The following is a 16,770-nucleotide window of genomic DNA, read 5'->3' as shown; positions in this document are numbered from 1 at the left end:
CACACGGAACTCTTATATTAAACCTCCCTGCACGCCGCCAGGGTCGTTACTAAGGAAGTACAATATAGGAAGCACTTTTCATGCGTTGTCTTCAAAACACCTCAATCGTAAGGGTTAAAGAGACTACATGTTTCAAATGTCTTCTATTTTCTGTTAACTCCTATTGCATACTATACTTTCCGCAAGCAATTTGCTCGATACTTCCTCGTTCTATTTATAGATTTACAAATATGGCAAAAATAAAAACTCTCGCGATCTTTGAGTAAACATTTCCGCGTCCTACAAGCATCAACAAAAAGAAAACGAAAATACAAGAAAACAAGGTAAAAATCTGGTAAGTCACTTAAAAATGTGTACAACGAACAAGAATGTGTAAGCTATAGACACCCTTTATTTTATCAGACGGTGTTGTAGTGGCACTAAGATTCAGTTGCTCATTCCAGTTCCATTTGTGCGAGCTAGCAGTTGTGCAAACTTGCAGTATTTGTGTTCAAAGTGCGTAAGAGTCTCTGAGATAAAAGTGATAATGGATGATATTATTATTAGTAAGTAAATTTCAACTATACGCGATCTCTCTAAAAATAGAGCCTCGAACTCAAGTGAGGGAAGCCTCTAAATAACTAAATATATAGCACTGTCACTGAGAGGTTAGTGTGGTGCAGCTTGGAGAGGCGGTACCTCCGTTTAAGTAATTGACCGAGAAAGCCTTCTCCGAGCCTCTCTGTCAATGTCAAGCAAACCTAGGGCGACTGCTTTGAAAACTAATTAAGTTTTTGGTATTTTTAGGAGAAGCGCTTGTCTTATATGTTTATGTCTTATATGGGGTAGAGGGAGAGGGGAGGGGAGGGTGTTTTCACCATGTTGTGATAGAAGGCTAGCCTACATGTAGCCGCTGACTCGCGAAATATCCCCTCGTGATATTTCGCGAGTCAGCGGCTACACGTAGGCTAAAAGGGGGCATGCGTGGGTGAAGTGAAGGAGGGGAGGGGGGAGGGGCGTTTTTAGGGCGCAAAGGTCTACGTGTGTGCCGGGAGAAGTTTTTTTATGGTGAACAAAAATATTATATAAAACCCCCGTTTAAAAATTCGCCACCTTATTCATGTCACGTCATGTCACGCAATCCAAATGAGGTCTCATTATTTTGAGAGTCGAAGTAAAAATAGCGTAACACACGTTGTATCATGGGTAACCAGTAAAAAAGGAAAAAAGAAATAGTAAACAAAATGCTTACAAAACTAGTACTCGTATTTTCTCATTTATATGATATTTACGATGCGGGTCACGCTACATAAGTTTTCCAGTGCTTCATTTTATGTTAATATAATAAAGAATAATCATTATTTAATAATGATGTGATTGAATTACAGGTCTACTTTAAATGCAGGCATGAAGTTCTAATTTGTATATAGAAGCTAAACTTACAAGCATAGGCTTAGTTCCCCAACGGATCTAAAGAATAGAAGTCCTTACTGGGGATAACCATGTATTTATAGTTGGAATACCATTTCCTCTGCGTGTTTTGTGGCCGTTCTAAAAATTATTGGCGTTGACAGTGTACTTTTACCTTGGAAAAGCTCTTGGCCGCACGCCACTATAGAGATTCCCCTTGATACTCATGATGGCCCAGCCGGGACTCCAAACATTGCACTTCAAAGGGTTAAATAAAACGTATAATGACAACGTCGTGACACAGTTGATATCTTTATTTTTAAACACTCCCCCGTTTTCAAAGGTACATATTACTTTTTTACGGTGTTTAGGGCTAAAAACCCGAGAAATTCTCGTTTTTTCATCATTAGTTTTGAGGTTGCGCAAGATAAAGCAAACTCCATACTTTTGTGTCGTGTCAGTTGCATTTTTTGCACTGCGATTTTTATCAGAATTTCATCTTGGAGTTCTTCAATATGACATTTGATGTAATTTTTCTTTAATTAACAATATGCGTAGCACGCTCTTAAGAATTTTAGGATTTTCCAAAACGTGAGGCATTACCAGTTACCGGAACCGTGTTTACATTTTGTTCTCAAATCCGTTGATGACGCGATTTTTCCGAGTATCTCGCCTTTTTGCAGTCGCTGTCAAGCGCACGTGGGTCATATACAGACCAACTATGTATAACAGTCAAACGATACAATCTACTCTGTATTTTTATTGAGTCTAATGTCACTTTAGCAATGATTCCAGCACCAAAGCAAATCGCTAAAACGGTAAGTTATTCTCTTGGAAATAACGAATTTGTTTGTGTCGTAGATGACAGGCATAAATCGCAGCCCACGAATCGAGAAAAGCTGAATGACTAATATATCTATTTACTAGCTTACACTTGTTCTGTGTTTTTTCCTTTTTTCTGTCGGAACTTAAAAAACTACCATTCTCCACCTTAAGCAAACGCCCGAAAGATGGACTATGAATCTAAAAGCTCTTTGACAGGCACTTCTACCTATAGTTTACTGAACAGGAAAAGAACATCGAAAAGTTAAGAGGAACTTATTATATCAAACCGAAAAAAAAAAACAATAGGACTAAGGCAAAAAGTAAGACTAATTTGTTGTGGCAAAAACTGACTTTGTCTGATTTTCAAAGATGGGGTTATTCTTTTCCTAAACCTACCATGTATTCTACATGGTATATTTCGCGATCATGTGAAACATAAAATCTCGACTTGCTTACTGGGTTTAGAAATTGATACGCAAATCTCGTCGTTGTGGTCATATGACAAACTTGTGAGTCTGAAAAACGAAACCTCAGGAGAAGATCTGCTAACCTTGTATCGATCAATTACTGAATGATATACTTTCTCCCAAGATTTGAAACATTGCTGAATCTTTACAAAAAATGTACCAGAGTAGCCTTAAAATGCCGTTATCCCACATTCTGATGAGTAAGCTAGAAAAAAATCTCAACATTACCACGCAAACCGACCAATTATATGCAAACCGGAAATGGGTGCGCAAACCGGAAGTAGTATCACGCGTGACTCATTGACAGTATTGTTTAAGTTTTCTCTCCTGTGAACGTGTTCTGTCGTTTGATGACATCATTATATCCCTGACTATCCGCACTTTTACTCAGTAGGTTTGTATTAGGAATTCCGGTTACAGCTGCTCTATTATCAGAGGAAATTTGATTTTGTTTTCGTAATGTATTGTCATATAGATGAGTCGAATGTCGCATATATAAATGCACCTACTTATTGGGCCAAATCTGTCTGCCATTTTCTACTTGACCCGAACTTACAACGATATCAGTTATCGAATCGTGTCTGTTTTGACGTAATATCATGATCCACAGGGAACCAAAAGAGCATTCCAAGCACTATTTTTGCGCACACATCGAAAATGTTCGTACGGACAAATACCTTGCGCACGCGCTATAGGATAATTTTTCTCCAAAATATGTCTAACGTCTTGATAGTGTTGTATAAAGCACCTAAACTGGTCATCACAAACATCATTTTGAAGTAAAATTATCCTAGCCCGTGCCTTGGGCTTGTCTGCATTTAGGTAGCAATAGATAAAAACAGCGCTCAAAGCAGAGCATAACCATCGACAAGAGACCATGGTCTCTTGCCATCGAGCAAAAATGACCAAGCATTTTAGGTATAACTCGCGACTCACTATAAAGTTACTTGAATTGCTAGATCCAACCTTACTTGCTGTACAAAAGTGAGTTGTGGTGAATGAATATGTGCATGAATCGCAACGGAAGCGACCCATTGGGTGTGAGTAAAATAGCAGCAAAATGTGTCAATCCGAGGCTTCATGCAAACCCATGTACTTACTTCTGTATACAATTTATATAAATGCATGGAAAAAGGATAGGGAAGTGAGATTTATTTGGCTTATGATCATTGAATCCTCTATCTTCAGCACGCATGTGCAACCTCTACTATCACATCCTCATCAGCTGAGCATGTCCGAGCTGCTAGCATCACCATGGCAACCAATACCACATACGCGCCATCAGGCAGTTCCCATGGTGCAGTGAGCGCCCCGGTCAAGGAAGAACTGAAGCACGTGATTCAGAGTAGACGAGCGTGCCAGGGACTGGGGCGACTTTCGTTACCTATAGTTACCGAGAAGAAGCCACCGCCAAAGGTAATGAAAGCTGTCGCGAGGATCTCAAAGATGTAGATTCTTAAAGGGGGTCTTGCACAGTCTTTCTTCGTATAGAAAGGGGACGGGAGTACCCTGGTGTCGCCTTTAGGAAGTGCTCTTAGCGTCTTTCATTTTGCTTTCATCTTTTAGAATAGTGCTATCATTAGCGTCTTTCTGTGTAAACAAAGGGGACGGGGTACCCTGGTGTCGCCTTTAGGAAGCGATCTTAGCGTCTTTTACTTTGGTTTCGTCTGTTATAAGAATAAAGCTCTAAGCGTGTTTTTCTGTCAGCTCACTCCTGCAGAGGAGCTAAAGATCATTCGCAGAAGACAGCGCAACAAGCAGGCCGCCTCTCGTTGCCGCGAGAAACGGAGACAAAGGCTAGAGGAGCTGCAGAGGGTATGCCAAAGCGCAGATAGAATATCCACTCTCCCCCTCACCCCATTCAGAAGACAGTATTTTCCTTTACTTAAAAAACCGGCAAGCCTCACCCTTCGTTCAGCATACCCCCGGATATCGCAGTGAAACAAAGAAATTGATTGGGTTTAATCCGTGCAGATTTCCTTCTTTTTTAAGACAGCCATTGATTGTTGAACACTTTTTCAGGAGGCCACCGAACTGGAAGAGCAGAACGCAGAGGTTGAAAGGGATATCGCCACCTTAATTGTTGAATACAACGAGCTGGAAGCGCTTCTTACAGAGCACGCATGCGTACTGCCATACGGCGCCGGGGATCACGTGGGACGCCAGCTAGGACCTCCATTATAGAATCCACCCGAGGGACACACGAGTATTATAGAATCCACCCGAGGGACACACGAGGGGACTGTATGGCCCGGGTCTATTGCAGCGGCTTAACCAGGATTTTTAAGAGGGGGCCCAAAAGGCATTTTCTCCTGTATTTTAGTTAATGTCTTATACATTTACTGTATTTTTGGCTGCCTGGCTAACCCCATGTATTGAAAATGAGAAAAATGGTGACGTGGAATATTGGGACATATTGAGAGGACTGGGTTTTATCCTTGCGTTAGCCTCGACGGCTTTAGGTCAACCCGGTACGATTCTCCACAATGGTACAGTAAACGTTTTATCATTCGCATTCGCAAAACTATATGCTAAATTACATGAGATATGGATGTGTTCGGGTAGAAATATTTATATAGAAAACAATGATCGGTGTTTTAATTGTGTATACTTTCTAATTCTTTAAAAGTGAAATTTCGTTCTTATCATTTTCATTATGCTAGCCTTTTTTAATCAATGCTATTAGTCAGGGACGGATACAAGGGCGTGGATCCTTCTAATTCAACCCCCTTCCCCACCCCCACCCCCCCCAACCGCTGTTCTCTGTCTTAACTGTCTTAAAATCATGAATCGTGACTTCGTATTATGGATCTATTGTATGCATTAGAAGAAAACATGGTATACATCAGCCTAGTGCCGGGCGTTCTTACCGGGTTTCCTGTCCTGCCATGAGGCAGCTTGGGTTCTGGGACGAGCCCATGGTTTCCTGTGACGTAACAGCTCTTAACACAGGAGGTCCGATCAGAACACCGTACCTGGGACTAGGTATGGATAAATACAAAAAAGCCTAAATTGTCATAAGACTTCTTCAGGGCAGACCTCCCTTAAGAAGTCTTGTTAAAGACAAAAATTTGGCAGAGTCGAATACAAGTTTTTGGTGTATTGGGACTAGGTATGTGGTATACGTATTGTTGGTGTATTGGGACTAGGTATGGGGTATCCGTATTGTAGCCACTACACACTAATAAAGAGAACCCCGAAACGTCTGTGGACTCTATCTGTTGTTTAGCGCTTTTTATCTTAACAATGAATCATTAGGTAATTCAATTCCAGTAATGATATTTTTCATGAGTATAGATGTTAGAAATTAGCTTGCCAGCAGTTCAACTCCCACAAAACAATTCTGGACCGCTGACCGGACAGTCATTCTTTTTTTTTATAACGGTTTGATGCAACTGTCCCCTGACTTGTACAAATGCAGTTTGATTTTTACCCGCCTAATCGGGCGTACTGACTCGTCTGTCCCTTGCCTTGTCTGCCTTGCACAAATACCACCCCTCCATGATCCCAACGTGATCCTAACGTGATTTTAGCTTGATCACAACGTCTGCCATAAGTGCAATCTCGGCGTTCCCATCTTATGGGATGTTCTCAATCCCCAGAGTGCTTGTACGCCATGGCCAATGAGATCTCTCGCTAAAATGACATCCAAATCAGTTCGCTTTTGCCACGTTATCTCTCGCTACGATCACTGCTCAACATGTTCTCAAAGATACCAAGTGCATGTTTGCTTGTGCAAAGAGATCTCTCGCTACGATGACCTCCTAATGCTCGCTTGTGTAAAGAAATCTCTCGCTAGAATCCCCACCACGCTGCTCAACAAGTCTTCATAGATGCCACGAACTTGCCAGTCGCCGTAATAATCCAGAACCTCCTATTGGAGAAATACGTTTCGTCCAGCTTCTTGAAGTAGGTCTTGCGCCCGTCGCGTCCAAAACACACATAGAACCTTTCCATCACCTTCTCCGGTCCGTTTGGGGCGTTCAGGTCCTCTGTAAACACATCGACACCGTGGTAGTTCGCGTGCGACATGTAGTGCTCGTGGTACTGCTCAAATAACGGCGTGTCCCAGGTTAACGTCACCCCACACAACACAAGGACCGCCAGGGGGCCGTGCAAGTACAAGGACGTCGGTGGTTTCATGGGGAAGGGGAGGGTCGTTAGCGATAGGCACTGGAAGACCAATTCTGGAATAGAGCAATACGTAGGGTTCACGACGAGAATATAGGAAGATTATTATGATATAATTATTATTATGATTATGTTTATGAAAATGTTTCCAAAATAAAAATCGTTCATCTTCAATTTAAATATTTATACATTCTTTTTTTTAAAGGCCCTTGTTCACAAGATCGTCCAGTCTGAGATTTCGCCATATTTTTTCTCTTAGTCTGATGTGTTCTAAAATGCAGAATCAAATTGTCTTGACAATAACAGCCTTGAATATCATTTCTATTGATCATTTGTTTATTCTCTTCTACTAGTTCATTGGGTACTATATTTATTTTTTAGTATATAAATCTCGGGAACCTCGCAAGAACAAGCGATTTGATTGGTTGAGAAACTTGGGATAAAATGCAATATACACCTCCTAGGAGGTGGAGATTTTCCTGCGCCGCGAAATCAAGCAAAATGGCGGGTGTAACAGCCGATTTGCAAGTGTTTTCGAAAAGAAAATTGCTCTAAAGCTCGTTTTATATACTAAAACATTTATACCATTTCCTTAAAATACTCCAAAAATAAGAAGGGCCGAGCTTCAACTGAAAATTAGACGTTGAAAAAGGAGTGTATTGCAAAAATGTAAATAGGGTATGTAATGGGAGATAGCGCGCTTGACTAGGCGACTCGCACTAAGAATTCACGTGACTTTTTATGTGGCAATCTTATATTACGTCTGTACCGTGTACGCACATAACTAACAATAACAAAAAGCATCTTACGAATCGGAAAGGAATTTTCAGTCAGAAAGGGCTTTTTCCATTGAAGATTTTTTTTCGCTTTTTGGCATACTGCCGCATTCATTTCTGTGTTTGTTTTGGCGCGAGTTCAGTCACAGGTGTTTATGGCGAGAAGTATTTAGAAAGGGTTCCGCAAGTCATAACCTCAATGCGTTATTTGCCGTGAATCTTGATACAAGAATAAATAAACCTTTTCCCTTTTTGAATTGTTGAGAACTTTACAAGGAAGTTGATAAAACTATTCTCTGTTACTATTGGATCTTGTTCAAAATATGTTCTCAAATTTAGTTTCCTTGGAGAGATTGACGAGACATAATTGGTTCGAGTTTAGAAATGGCTCTATATTCTATGTAACAGAATCTCGCAATATAATAATAGTTTTTAAAAATAATAATAAAAACATCTCAAAAAGTAACATTTGTACGATTCTCAAATTGGTGTCCACAAAAAAGAAGATTACATTTTCTACAAAAATGCTAAAATAGCTTCTTTAAAAAAACCGACAGCTATTTTCCATAGAGCGCAATTTCTCACTCATTTTCTCGAAGTTAAAACGGCAAAGATAATTTTGAGCGGTTTGTGTAAAATTACTCGAGCATAGAATTAAAATCATGGGATTAAAGCTAACAAGAATAACTGTTATCATCACATGCGTGATAAATACCTGGTTTTGTTACAATACTGGCATGTTTTGTGGTCAAGAGAACAAAACAAGCACGGCTTAGGTTGACCACTATCACAGGTCTGTGCTTGACTTGTGCCGTATTCCCCGTCTCATAGCGCTTGACAACGCCGCGAGATTGACAATTTAATGACTGATCTACCGCATTAATATTTGAGCACTTCCTCTTTTCAGTTCTCCCTCAAAAACATCGAAAAAAACAACATCGGGTCTGAGCGCGTTAGGTCCACGAGATCGGGTGTTTTTAGATGGTTACTGAAAATAATGGATATCCTTGAGGGATAAACCGCATTTGCTAAACGTTAGCGTCTCGTCGTGGCGAGTTTCGCGCGTTTTCTAATGATATGAATGGAAGAAGATAATTTCACCTGCTCGCCTATTTAAATCGCTTCACTTGAAAACCCTCTCTTATACATGCTCCCGCGAGCATTTCTTCAAGGAATGACACTTTGTTGCTATAAACACAAAAAAACCCACAAAATAGAGGTAACTTTACGGATGTTTTCTAATAAGAAAACCAATATGTTTGTTCTAAAAGAAAATCCAAAATACATACCTCCATACGTATGCGATTTTCGATAAAATATAATATCTTGAAGTATGCATTATGAATAACGATAGCAAGAAATATTAACAGTTTAACTTCATGTATAGACCTACTTTCACGACGATAAAGTAATATCGTGGCCACTCTCACTTCCGCGCTAATTCTTGTTTTTATCGTAAAATTCGGAAATATAACAACTGTATATTCACACACCAAAATTACGGTATTTGTCCGCGGGCAAGACAATATGCCTTGCTAAGAAGTGCAATTCAGCCGAAATTTGATAACGTTTACCGTGAAATCCTATTGGCTAGTGGATTTACACGCAGCTTTTCTATTGGCTGTCGCATGTATAAAGCGCTGCTATTGGCTGATGTTTACGACTGACGGCGGGAAAACGTGGCAGGTGCGTCACTTGTCGAGAATGGAGAACGCGGGCAAGCGCATCGCGATAGGGGGCATTGATCAATTTTACGCAAGCAGAAAACACAGGTTGTTAAAAAGATAAGCCAAAAACGATAACATAGTAACTTTATCGGGGATGTATTGCTGCCAAAGCCAATTTCTATTGAAATAGTTTCAAATAAAATATAAAGATAAAATCAATAAAAAGGAAAAAAAATAGTTCGGAAGGTTTATTTTAGTCTTTGTTTTGAATATGTTTTGCCAAATATAGAGTAAAAATGTAATTGAATATTATGAAAATAAAAAATAAACCAAGTGCTTGAAAACTCCACTTATCGTCGTTATAGAATAGGAATCACTTTTCGTCAGACTTTTGAATTACCAATAGAAAGACTCTTAAAATAAGAATGGAAATAGTACTTTTAACTTATAGGTGAAGTGCGAAAAACAAAGTTTGCTTTCGTGTGCCATTTTGGTGATGTGCAGTTTATAGTATTAAGGATCCGCTGCAATATCCTGACAATTAAGCAAACGAGTCACAACGAAATGAGGCAAGCTCTCAACAAACAACAGTTGTCAAATGATTTAACAGATTTAATGGAAAAAAGAAAAGGGTAGGAAGAAAAGGAAGAAGACTTAACTTTTCTCGGTATCATATCTTAGTTCTTTTAGAGAGAAAACAAAGACAGTACGAAAATCAAGCGTCCTAAGCCTTCAAACACATTTCAACAGTTTCAATAAAGCACCTTTAGCTTGTTAGCTTGCAGATGTTTACAGCTTTGATGATCAAGACAACTGCTGTGACAAGCCTTTGACGTTGAAATTGAAGTTATAATCGATCACGCACGCATCAATCGAGAAAAAAAACATTCGCTTTCGTTTTTGGGTGGAAGACAATCAACCAGTTTCAACAGATAAAGAAGAGCCCTGGTATGGCCATGTTTTGCTTTCTCAGCTAAAAAGAACCCTAGAAACATAAGTATGTACTAAATCAAATTAAATAACGATATTTGTTATTTTATACCTAATACGCCCATCTACTGTAGATGAATGATAATAAACATAAAACACACAAATATAAATCAAACTCACCAAAAAATATGTTGAACACACCACCCAACCCACTACCTGATGTTGATATCCGAGTCCCCCCCCCCCCTGGAATAGCAACAAAACAAACTGGAGGAATTAAAAAATTATCTAGTATAAATACTTAGTTATTTTTTTTAGTGGTCACGGGAACGAATCCTGCACTCTGATTGGCTAATAGAGAGGTCTGAAGATTCCTATATCTACCCGAGCATGCTGCTCGCTCAAAATATGTTTTCGCTGGCACTGAAAAAAAAAAGTTTTTTTCCTCTACCATTGTAATGTAACCCTTTGCCCAAGGTGAAAACAATGTCAATTTTAATTTATCACTTGATCTGTCAGTGTCCTGATTTTTTTCCCACCATTTTGTTATCCTAGGGAAATACCAAAAGTGAGAAAGTGTCCATTTCCACTGACTATTTTGGAAAAGCTGATCATTCTGATCATTCAATAAACTCCATTTTGAATTTCCACAAAACCCTTTTAACCCTCCGGAAGAGGACATTCTCTGAGTTTTAGCCATTCAATTTTGTAAAATCATAGGATACCGGACCTCACAAGAGCCAATCAGAGTGTGCAATGGATACTGGACTCAAAAAATAAATTTCAATATTTTTATATTTCATATTTTAAGTCCAGGAATAATGTGCTTTCAAGATTCTACATCAAAAATTCAGTGACATCCATGTGGTATCTCTAATAAAAAACAAAACAGCTTATGTGTTTTAATCCATTTTATGTTGCACTGGGGTTGCATTGGAATACAAAAGTTCATTTCATATAAGAAGACAATAATGAAAACAATAACAAAAGTGTGGCTGGCAAGGGCTCTTTAAAAATCCAAATTAACCATACAAGAAAAAAACCCTCATTTAGTAGTGTGGGGATATTACAATGGTACTGTCATTGAAAACTAATTTAATAAACACATTGACCCCTCAACCGGCCTGTACCGGCTTTGGGAAGTACCCACAACCCAAAAAATTGATAAATGCAAACTAAACACAACAAGATGAAGATACTCAGGCATCAGTCTTAGGGATAAATGGTCTTGAAGATATGTATCCAACCAAGGTGTTGGAAACTACTCTTAAGCCAAATAATAGCACAGGTTCTTTGACAAATTTCAAGTCCAACAAGGAAAGAAAAGCAGAATCACCCCTCTCAATAAAACGCTCAAAATACAACACAAGGGAGAGAGATCAGCAAACACAGTTCAAGACACAAATAGATACCTTTATTCTGATCCTCCAGGTTCATTTCCATGGCCTCAAAACACAATGTCCACTCCTTGAAGGCTTGTAAAACCATGAAGATGCCTTTACGGATTGAAAAGCATTCTGGGAGATCCAGGGAAAAATTCACGAGGGGAGGGCCAGTCAACACTCCTCTCCCCAAAGTCAGATGGTTTTTTATAAGTCTTTTCACCCCGAAGCCAAACAAATCAATTCCAGGTCATACAGACCCAGAATAGCAGTGTAAACAATTTTGGAATCAATTTGGTTTCAAAAAGACAACATTTAGGAGAGCTGTGGTGATTAATTAGAAAATTATTTTCTCATCCAGGCAAAGCCAAACAAGAAAAAATAATCATGAATCCACCTTTGCTTGCGAATATCCATAAGCAAAGCACTCAATTATGCCCCAATAGACTTCATGATGTCCTGAGACACTCTCCTAATATGCTCATAGCTGTATTTTTGATGAAAAATACAAGCAACCATCAACTTGTGCTGGCTTCAGCACAACGACGAGGGATTAAAAGTGGGGACCGCAAAGCACTATTGGAAAGCTTGGATACCGCTGACTAGGTGCAGCTGTGTTTGACTTTGACGGGCTGTATAAAACTCAGAATAGGGGGGAGGTATCTGTTTTCAGTCTGTTTTTTTGTAAATTCAGTTCAAAAATAGCCAGGAGTCAATGGGTTAATCCATCACCCCTAGATTTTAATCAAAATAACTAGGCCTTTTTAGACTTGTGCTGTGAAATACACAAGTGGACTGGATCACATATATGCCATTTCTAGCAAGTGAATATCTTTAACCTAGAAAATAGAATTTTTTTACTTGTACATGACTGGACTTATTGATAGGGATGATATGCATAGCTTTTTTAGAAAAAAAATGCCCAAGAAAACATCAGATTCAGGCAAGGTTTTGTGTTTGACTTTGAAGGGCTGTATAAAACTCAGAATAGGGGGGGGAGGTAGCTGTTTTTAGTCTGTTTTTTGTAAATTCAGCTCAAAAATAGCCAGGAGTCAATGGGTTAAGAGCAAACATGTGTTTTTTGTCATTTCTTAAAAAAAAAATGATAAAACATTGCTTACTATCTCATAGCATTTCTCATATATTCTACTTGACCCTCAGCTAAAAGAATGCCTTTGTTTTGCACCCTTTTGGGGCTGGGGGGGTCACCCTATCATCTTCCTTTATCTGTGGGGAGAAATCTTGTAGGATCCAGATTTCAAAAGTCTGGGGGTGGACACTTTGCAGACAATCTCTAACAAATTGAGGGTTACAATTCTTTAGTAAAATACTCACAATTTTATAAGGTTTTGGGCTTTTTGTGGATTGGTTCATCATTTGCATCATTGTCAGCATCATCATCATCATCATCGTCATCATCGTCATCATCATCCCCATCATTGTTGTCATCATTAGCAGTATCAGAGGCAGTTCCTTTTGAGAGAAATGTTAATTAAAAAAAACCCAATGATCCAATAATGTAGTATCAGAAAAGGGGAGGATACAAAAAATGAAAAATATGTCTTCTACCCCTCCACACTAGAATAAGTCTTCTACCTCTCCAACACTGAACAAGAGGGCCCATTGGGGGGCTTTCTGTTCTCCTTAGCTCGGCTACAGAATGAACTCTATTCATAGATCCAACATGTCAATCACGCGCGCACGAATAGCCAATAAGGAAAGAGATGATGCAATAACAGCCATGTGGTCCCACAAATGTCCCAAAAAAAGTCGGCAATTGACGGCTAAAAAGATTGGTTTGATAATTTTTTCTGTGAATCTGTACAAGCAATAAGCATTTTCCGGTCAGCGTAGAAAGTGCTAGCCCTGTTTTTTTTGACCAGCCACTTTTAGTGTAGAGTTGGGACTCAAATTGCAGAAAAACACGTAAAATTTTTGCGAAAAAAAGAAAAACAAAAAGCAAACAAACCACATATACAAGAACAGTGTAAGTCACCAAGCTTGGACAACAAATCAATCTCTATCATGTTAGGTGACCGTCTTTTATATCCCAAGTCGCAGGAAAACCCCTATAAACGTCTATATTTTAGATAAACCTGAGCAGGATTCACAGACCTCATCCGACATGTTGTACAATTTGTGGGACATTTGGGTTGCACTTCGCTGGCTTCTATTTGCTGCTTTCTGATTGGTTATTCGTGCGCTCGTCGGATCTATGAATTGTACTGTAACTTTGCTCTACATTCCAACAGTGCACCCCCACAATAGCTAAGTTAAGAGGTTTACTACTTAAGTATTTAAGAAATAGTATTTACATTTAACATGAACTAGAGTAATCACATTTTCTTTCTGTGAACATGAGTATGCTTGCCTGTTCCCTGTGACTTTTCAGCTTCTACTATTTCTGTCAGCGAGACGTTTACTTGTTTCTGAACTTTCACCAAGCTTTCGATCAGCCCTGAATATCCCACACTGCCCTGCTCGACTTCCTCGCTAAATTGAACAAGATCTCCTTCCCTTTTCCTCAAGTTCGCAGACACACAAACTGAGCCCGCACATGCCGCCATATTGAATACCCAGGCCAATCCACAGGGAGCCCAAATGCTAAACCACTTTTCGGCTAAAACTAGAAATAAAATGGAAAACAAACGGGGAGAAAATAGATATCTATTTGCAGTATAAAAAGGTTAAACGATAATTGTTATCAGGCTAGAGGTTTTTTAATTTGTAGACACTTTCTAGTATGGTAAAATGGTAATTTGATGGGTTACCTGTGTATTGCAAGTGGCGCTTGGGGTTCATAGTTTGATTTTAAGAAGCGACAACTTCCATGTAGGAAAGAAGCTATGACTTTCCTGTATTTGTAAAATAGCCATAATGGCCAGCAAGAAAGTAAGTGTATCAAGAGTATACTTATGATGTTATTTATTTACATCATATTATCCTCCGGTAACTCGCTGAAATCAGTGAAATGAACCAAACAGCTCAACGAATGCGAACGTTGGTGTCGTGGTTTGACGCGTGGACGCCATATCAAAGGGTTTCCTTCATGGATCTTATGGTGACCAAGGTTGTTCCCCGGCATGTCTGCTCTCTGTACAACGCGCTAGAGTCCATGACTCTACAAGACAAGAGACTAGACACGTTTGAGTGCCAACTGAGAATGTTCAGCAAATGGTTCGCGGAGTGGAGCGACACACAGAGGAACATTTTCGTGGACGAGCTTGAAAAAGTGGACTATGAAACTGTACAGTATTTCTACCAAAAGGTGGCCCGTACGGCCCAATCGTCCTGACACAGCATAGAATTCTCTCAGTAGGAAGGTAATTTCCTAGACGGAACATTCCAGAGATGAATATCGTAGGGGTGAATTTAGCCTCCTCCGCAGGCATCTCATAGACCGGAAAAAGAAAAAAAAGGATTGGGTTTCCTGTGGCAAAAAACGGAAGTGACAAACCGGAAGCGCTGCCCTCTCTACTTCTCCTTAGTCGCCTTCCCCCGCAATTTCGCCACAGGTAACCCATTCTTTCAGTCCTTTTCATTATGAGTTGCCTGCGGAGGAGGCTAGGGTGAATTGTGATAACACAAGGGTTGTCCTAGGAAAAGTCAAAAGGGGTAACTCACTGCCTCCCCTTTGAACTGGAGGGCTACCCAAATTCAAGAAAAATTAGTGCCATTATTGGAGCAAGAAGATTGCCCACCAAATGGTTAAAGCACTGACTAAGGATTTTTGTGTGATCTGGAGTCCATTGAACTGACTATAGCAACTTTTCTATCTCTAATGTACCTGCAAGTGATGCAAGTGGGGAAGGGGTGGGGTTATAAGCAACACATTTATGTTGCAGACATGATTTGTGAACAAAACCATATTTGTGATAAATTGAAGACAGTAAAAATTGTTGTTAGACTTAATATGGTATATTTATGGAGGGTTTTTCATTGTGCATTTAAATAGATTTACACCAGACAAGTGGTGCTTTTGTTAAGATCATTTTAAGGGAGGGGAGGGGGGCGCTTATTTGGGAGGGGTATTCCAAAATTCAAGGTTGAGGAGAGCACACATCCCAATAATCTTTAACCTTTCGCTCTCCTATATGCTCAGTCGTGCATGTTGCATATAATATCTTTCATGATCAGAAACAAGAAAAAAATAACAAGTATTACAAAGTGTGTCAGGTATTGCAAAGTGTTTTATTTATTACAAAATGTGTCAAGTATTATAAAGTGTGTCAGGTATTACAAAGTGTGTCATGTGTTGCAAAGTTTGTCAGGTATTTACAAAGTGTGTTATGTATTACCAAGTGTGTCAGGTATTATTCAGGTATTATATATTTTTTTTCACCGACGTTAAGCTCCCCCCACACACACACACACACACATACCTGTCCAGCGGTCAGCTACACAAGGAGAAGTCATCATCAGCTGATTGCAAATGAACTTACTATTTTAGCGCAGTGCCACTAAAATCTTGTCTACCTGGTTTTAAGTAGTTATACGAAATGGTGGCAAAATTCAGCAGGAATCAATAATGAACAAAAAAAATTATTACTGTACCACAGATTACCACATGTATGTTAGTTTATCCCTACAGATAATTAATGGGAAAAAAAGGTATAGTCGTATGGCCGCGGATCGAACCTCCTCATTACAGATGAAACGAGAAAAAAAAAGACCATACTTCCAGACATGCGCTGAAACACCGTATGGCAGCTAAAGCTTTACGGCTAAGCTGAAGATTTCGGCTCCAGCACCGCTATCTAGCAAACTGTACAACACAAAGGCACCTGAGGTACCCGCGCATTAATGGGGAGGAAATAACCAGGATCCCAGGCCTGTCTTAGTCGGTTACGCCAAGCACAGCTCGCTGAGATGGAGGTTGAAAAATATCGGGGTCTATTTCTCGCTTGCCTCTCTTGGGAACTAGCGTGTTGCTATAGTAGTATGGTAATTTCGTCATCATGCACAGCACGCGGTGATATTGCCGTCTTTTGTCTTTTGTTCTCCTTTGCTCAGTAGCGCACGTGCATACCGTAATGATTCGAATAAGTCCTTTTTTTGGGCTGGGGGGTTATTGTAGAGGGGGCGCTACCCGGTAAATCACACATTTTGTAATATGTGGTTACAGGTAGTGTTATAGATCGGTGGTTTTGTTGACAGCGTGATAGCTCAAGCGTTTCTTGTTTTAATAACCAACCGACCCGAT

General features: G+C 39.6%; 1 protein-coding gene and 1 long non-coding RNA gene across 3 annotated transcripts; one reads left to right on the top strand and one right to left on the bottom strand.

Annotated features, from left to right (window-relative positions):
* The first annotated feature begins 41 nt into the window (after nucleotides 1-41).
* Nucleotides 42-5,887, top strand: LOC116616645 (protein FosB). 2 transcript variants are annotated; one of them, XM_032378650.2, is made up of 4 exons: nucleotides 42-334; nucleotides 3,870-4,097; nucleotides 4,389-4,496; nucleotides 4,704-5,887. In XM_032378650.2, exons 2-4 carry the CDS (start codon nucleotides 3,936-3,938, stop codon nucleotides 4,863-4,865), a joined length of 432 nt encoding a protein of 143 aa, XP_032234541.2. In that variant the 5' UTR covers nucleotides 42-334; nucleotides 3,870-3,935; the 3' UTR covers nucleotides 4,866-5,887. The 2 variants fall into 2 exon arrangements, with proteins under 2 accessions (XP_032234541.2, XP_032234540.2); XM_032378649.2 differs by lacking the exon at nucleotides 42-334 and adding an exon at nucleotides 2,053-2,207.
* On the bottom strand, nucleotides 5,885-13,039 carry LOC116616646. Its single transcript, XR_007312229.1, has 2 exons — nucleotides 12,903-13,039; nucleotides 5,885-6,868 (listed from the first exon to the last, which is right to left on the bottom strand). It is a non-coding gene; the product is annotated as an uncharacterized LOC116616646 (long non-coding RNA).
* Nucleotides 13,040-16,770: the final 3,731 nt, after the last annotated feature.

The sequence above is a fragment of the Nematostella vectensis genome, chromosome 7 (genome assembly GCF_932526225.1).
Source record: "Nematostella vectensis chromosome 7, jaNemVect1.1, whole genome shotgun sequence".
In the NCBI taxonomy this organism is placed as follows: Eukaryota; Metazoa; Cnidaria; class Anthozoa; order Actiniaria; family Edwardsiidae; genus Nematostella; species Nematostella vectensis.
This window is presented reverse-complemented; position numbering and strand designations above follow the sequence as displayed.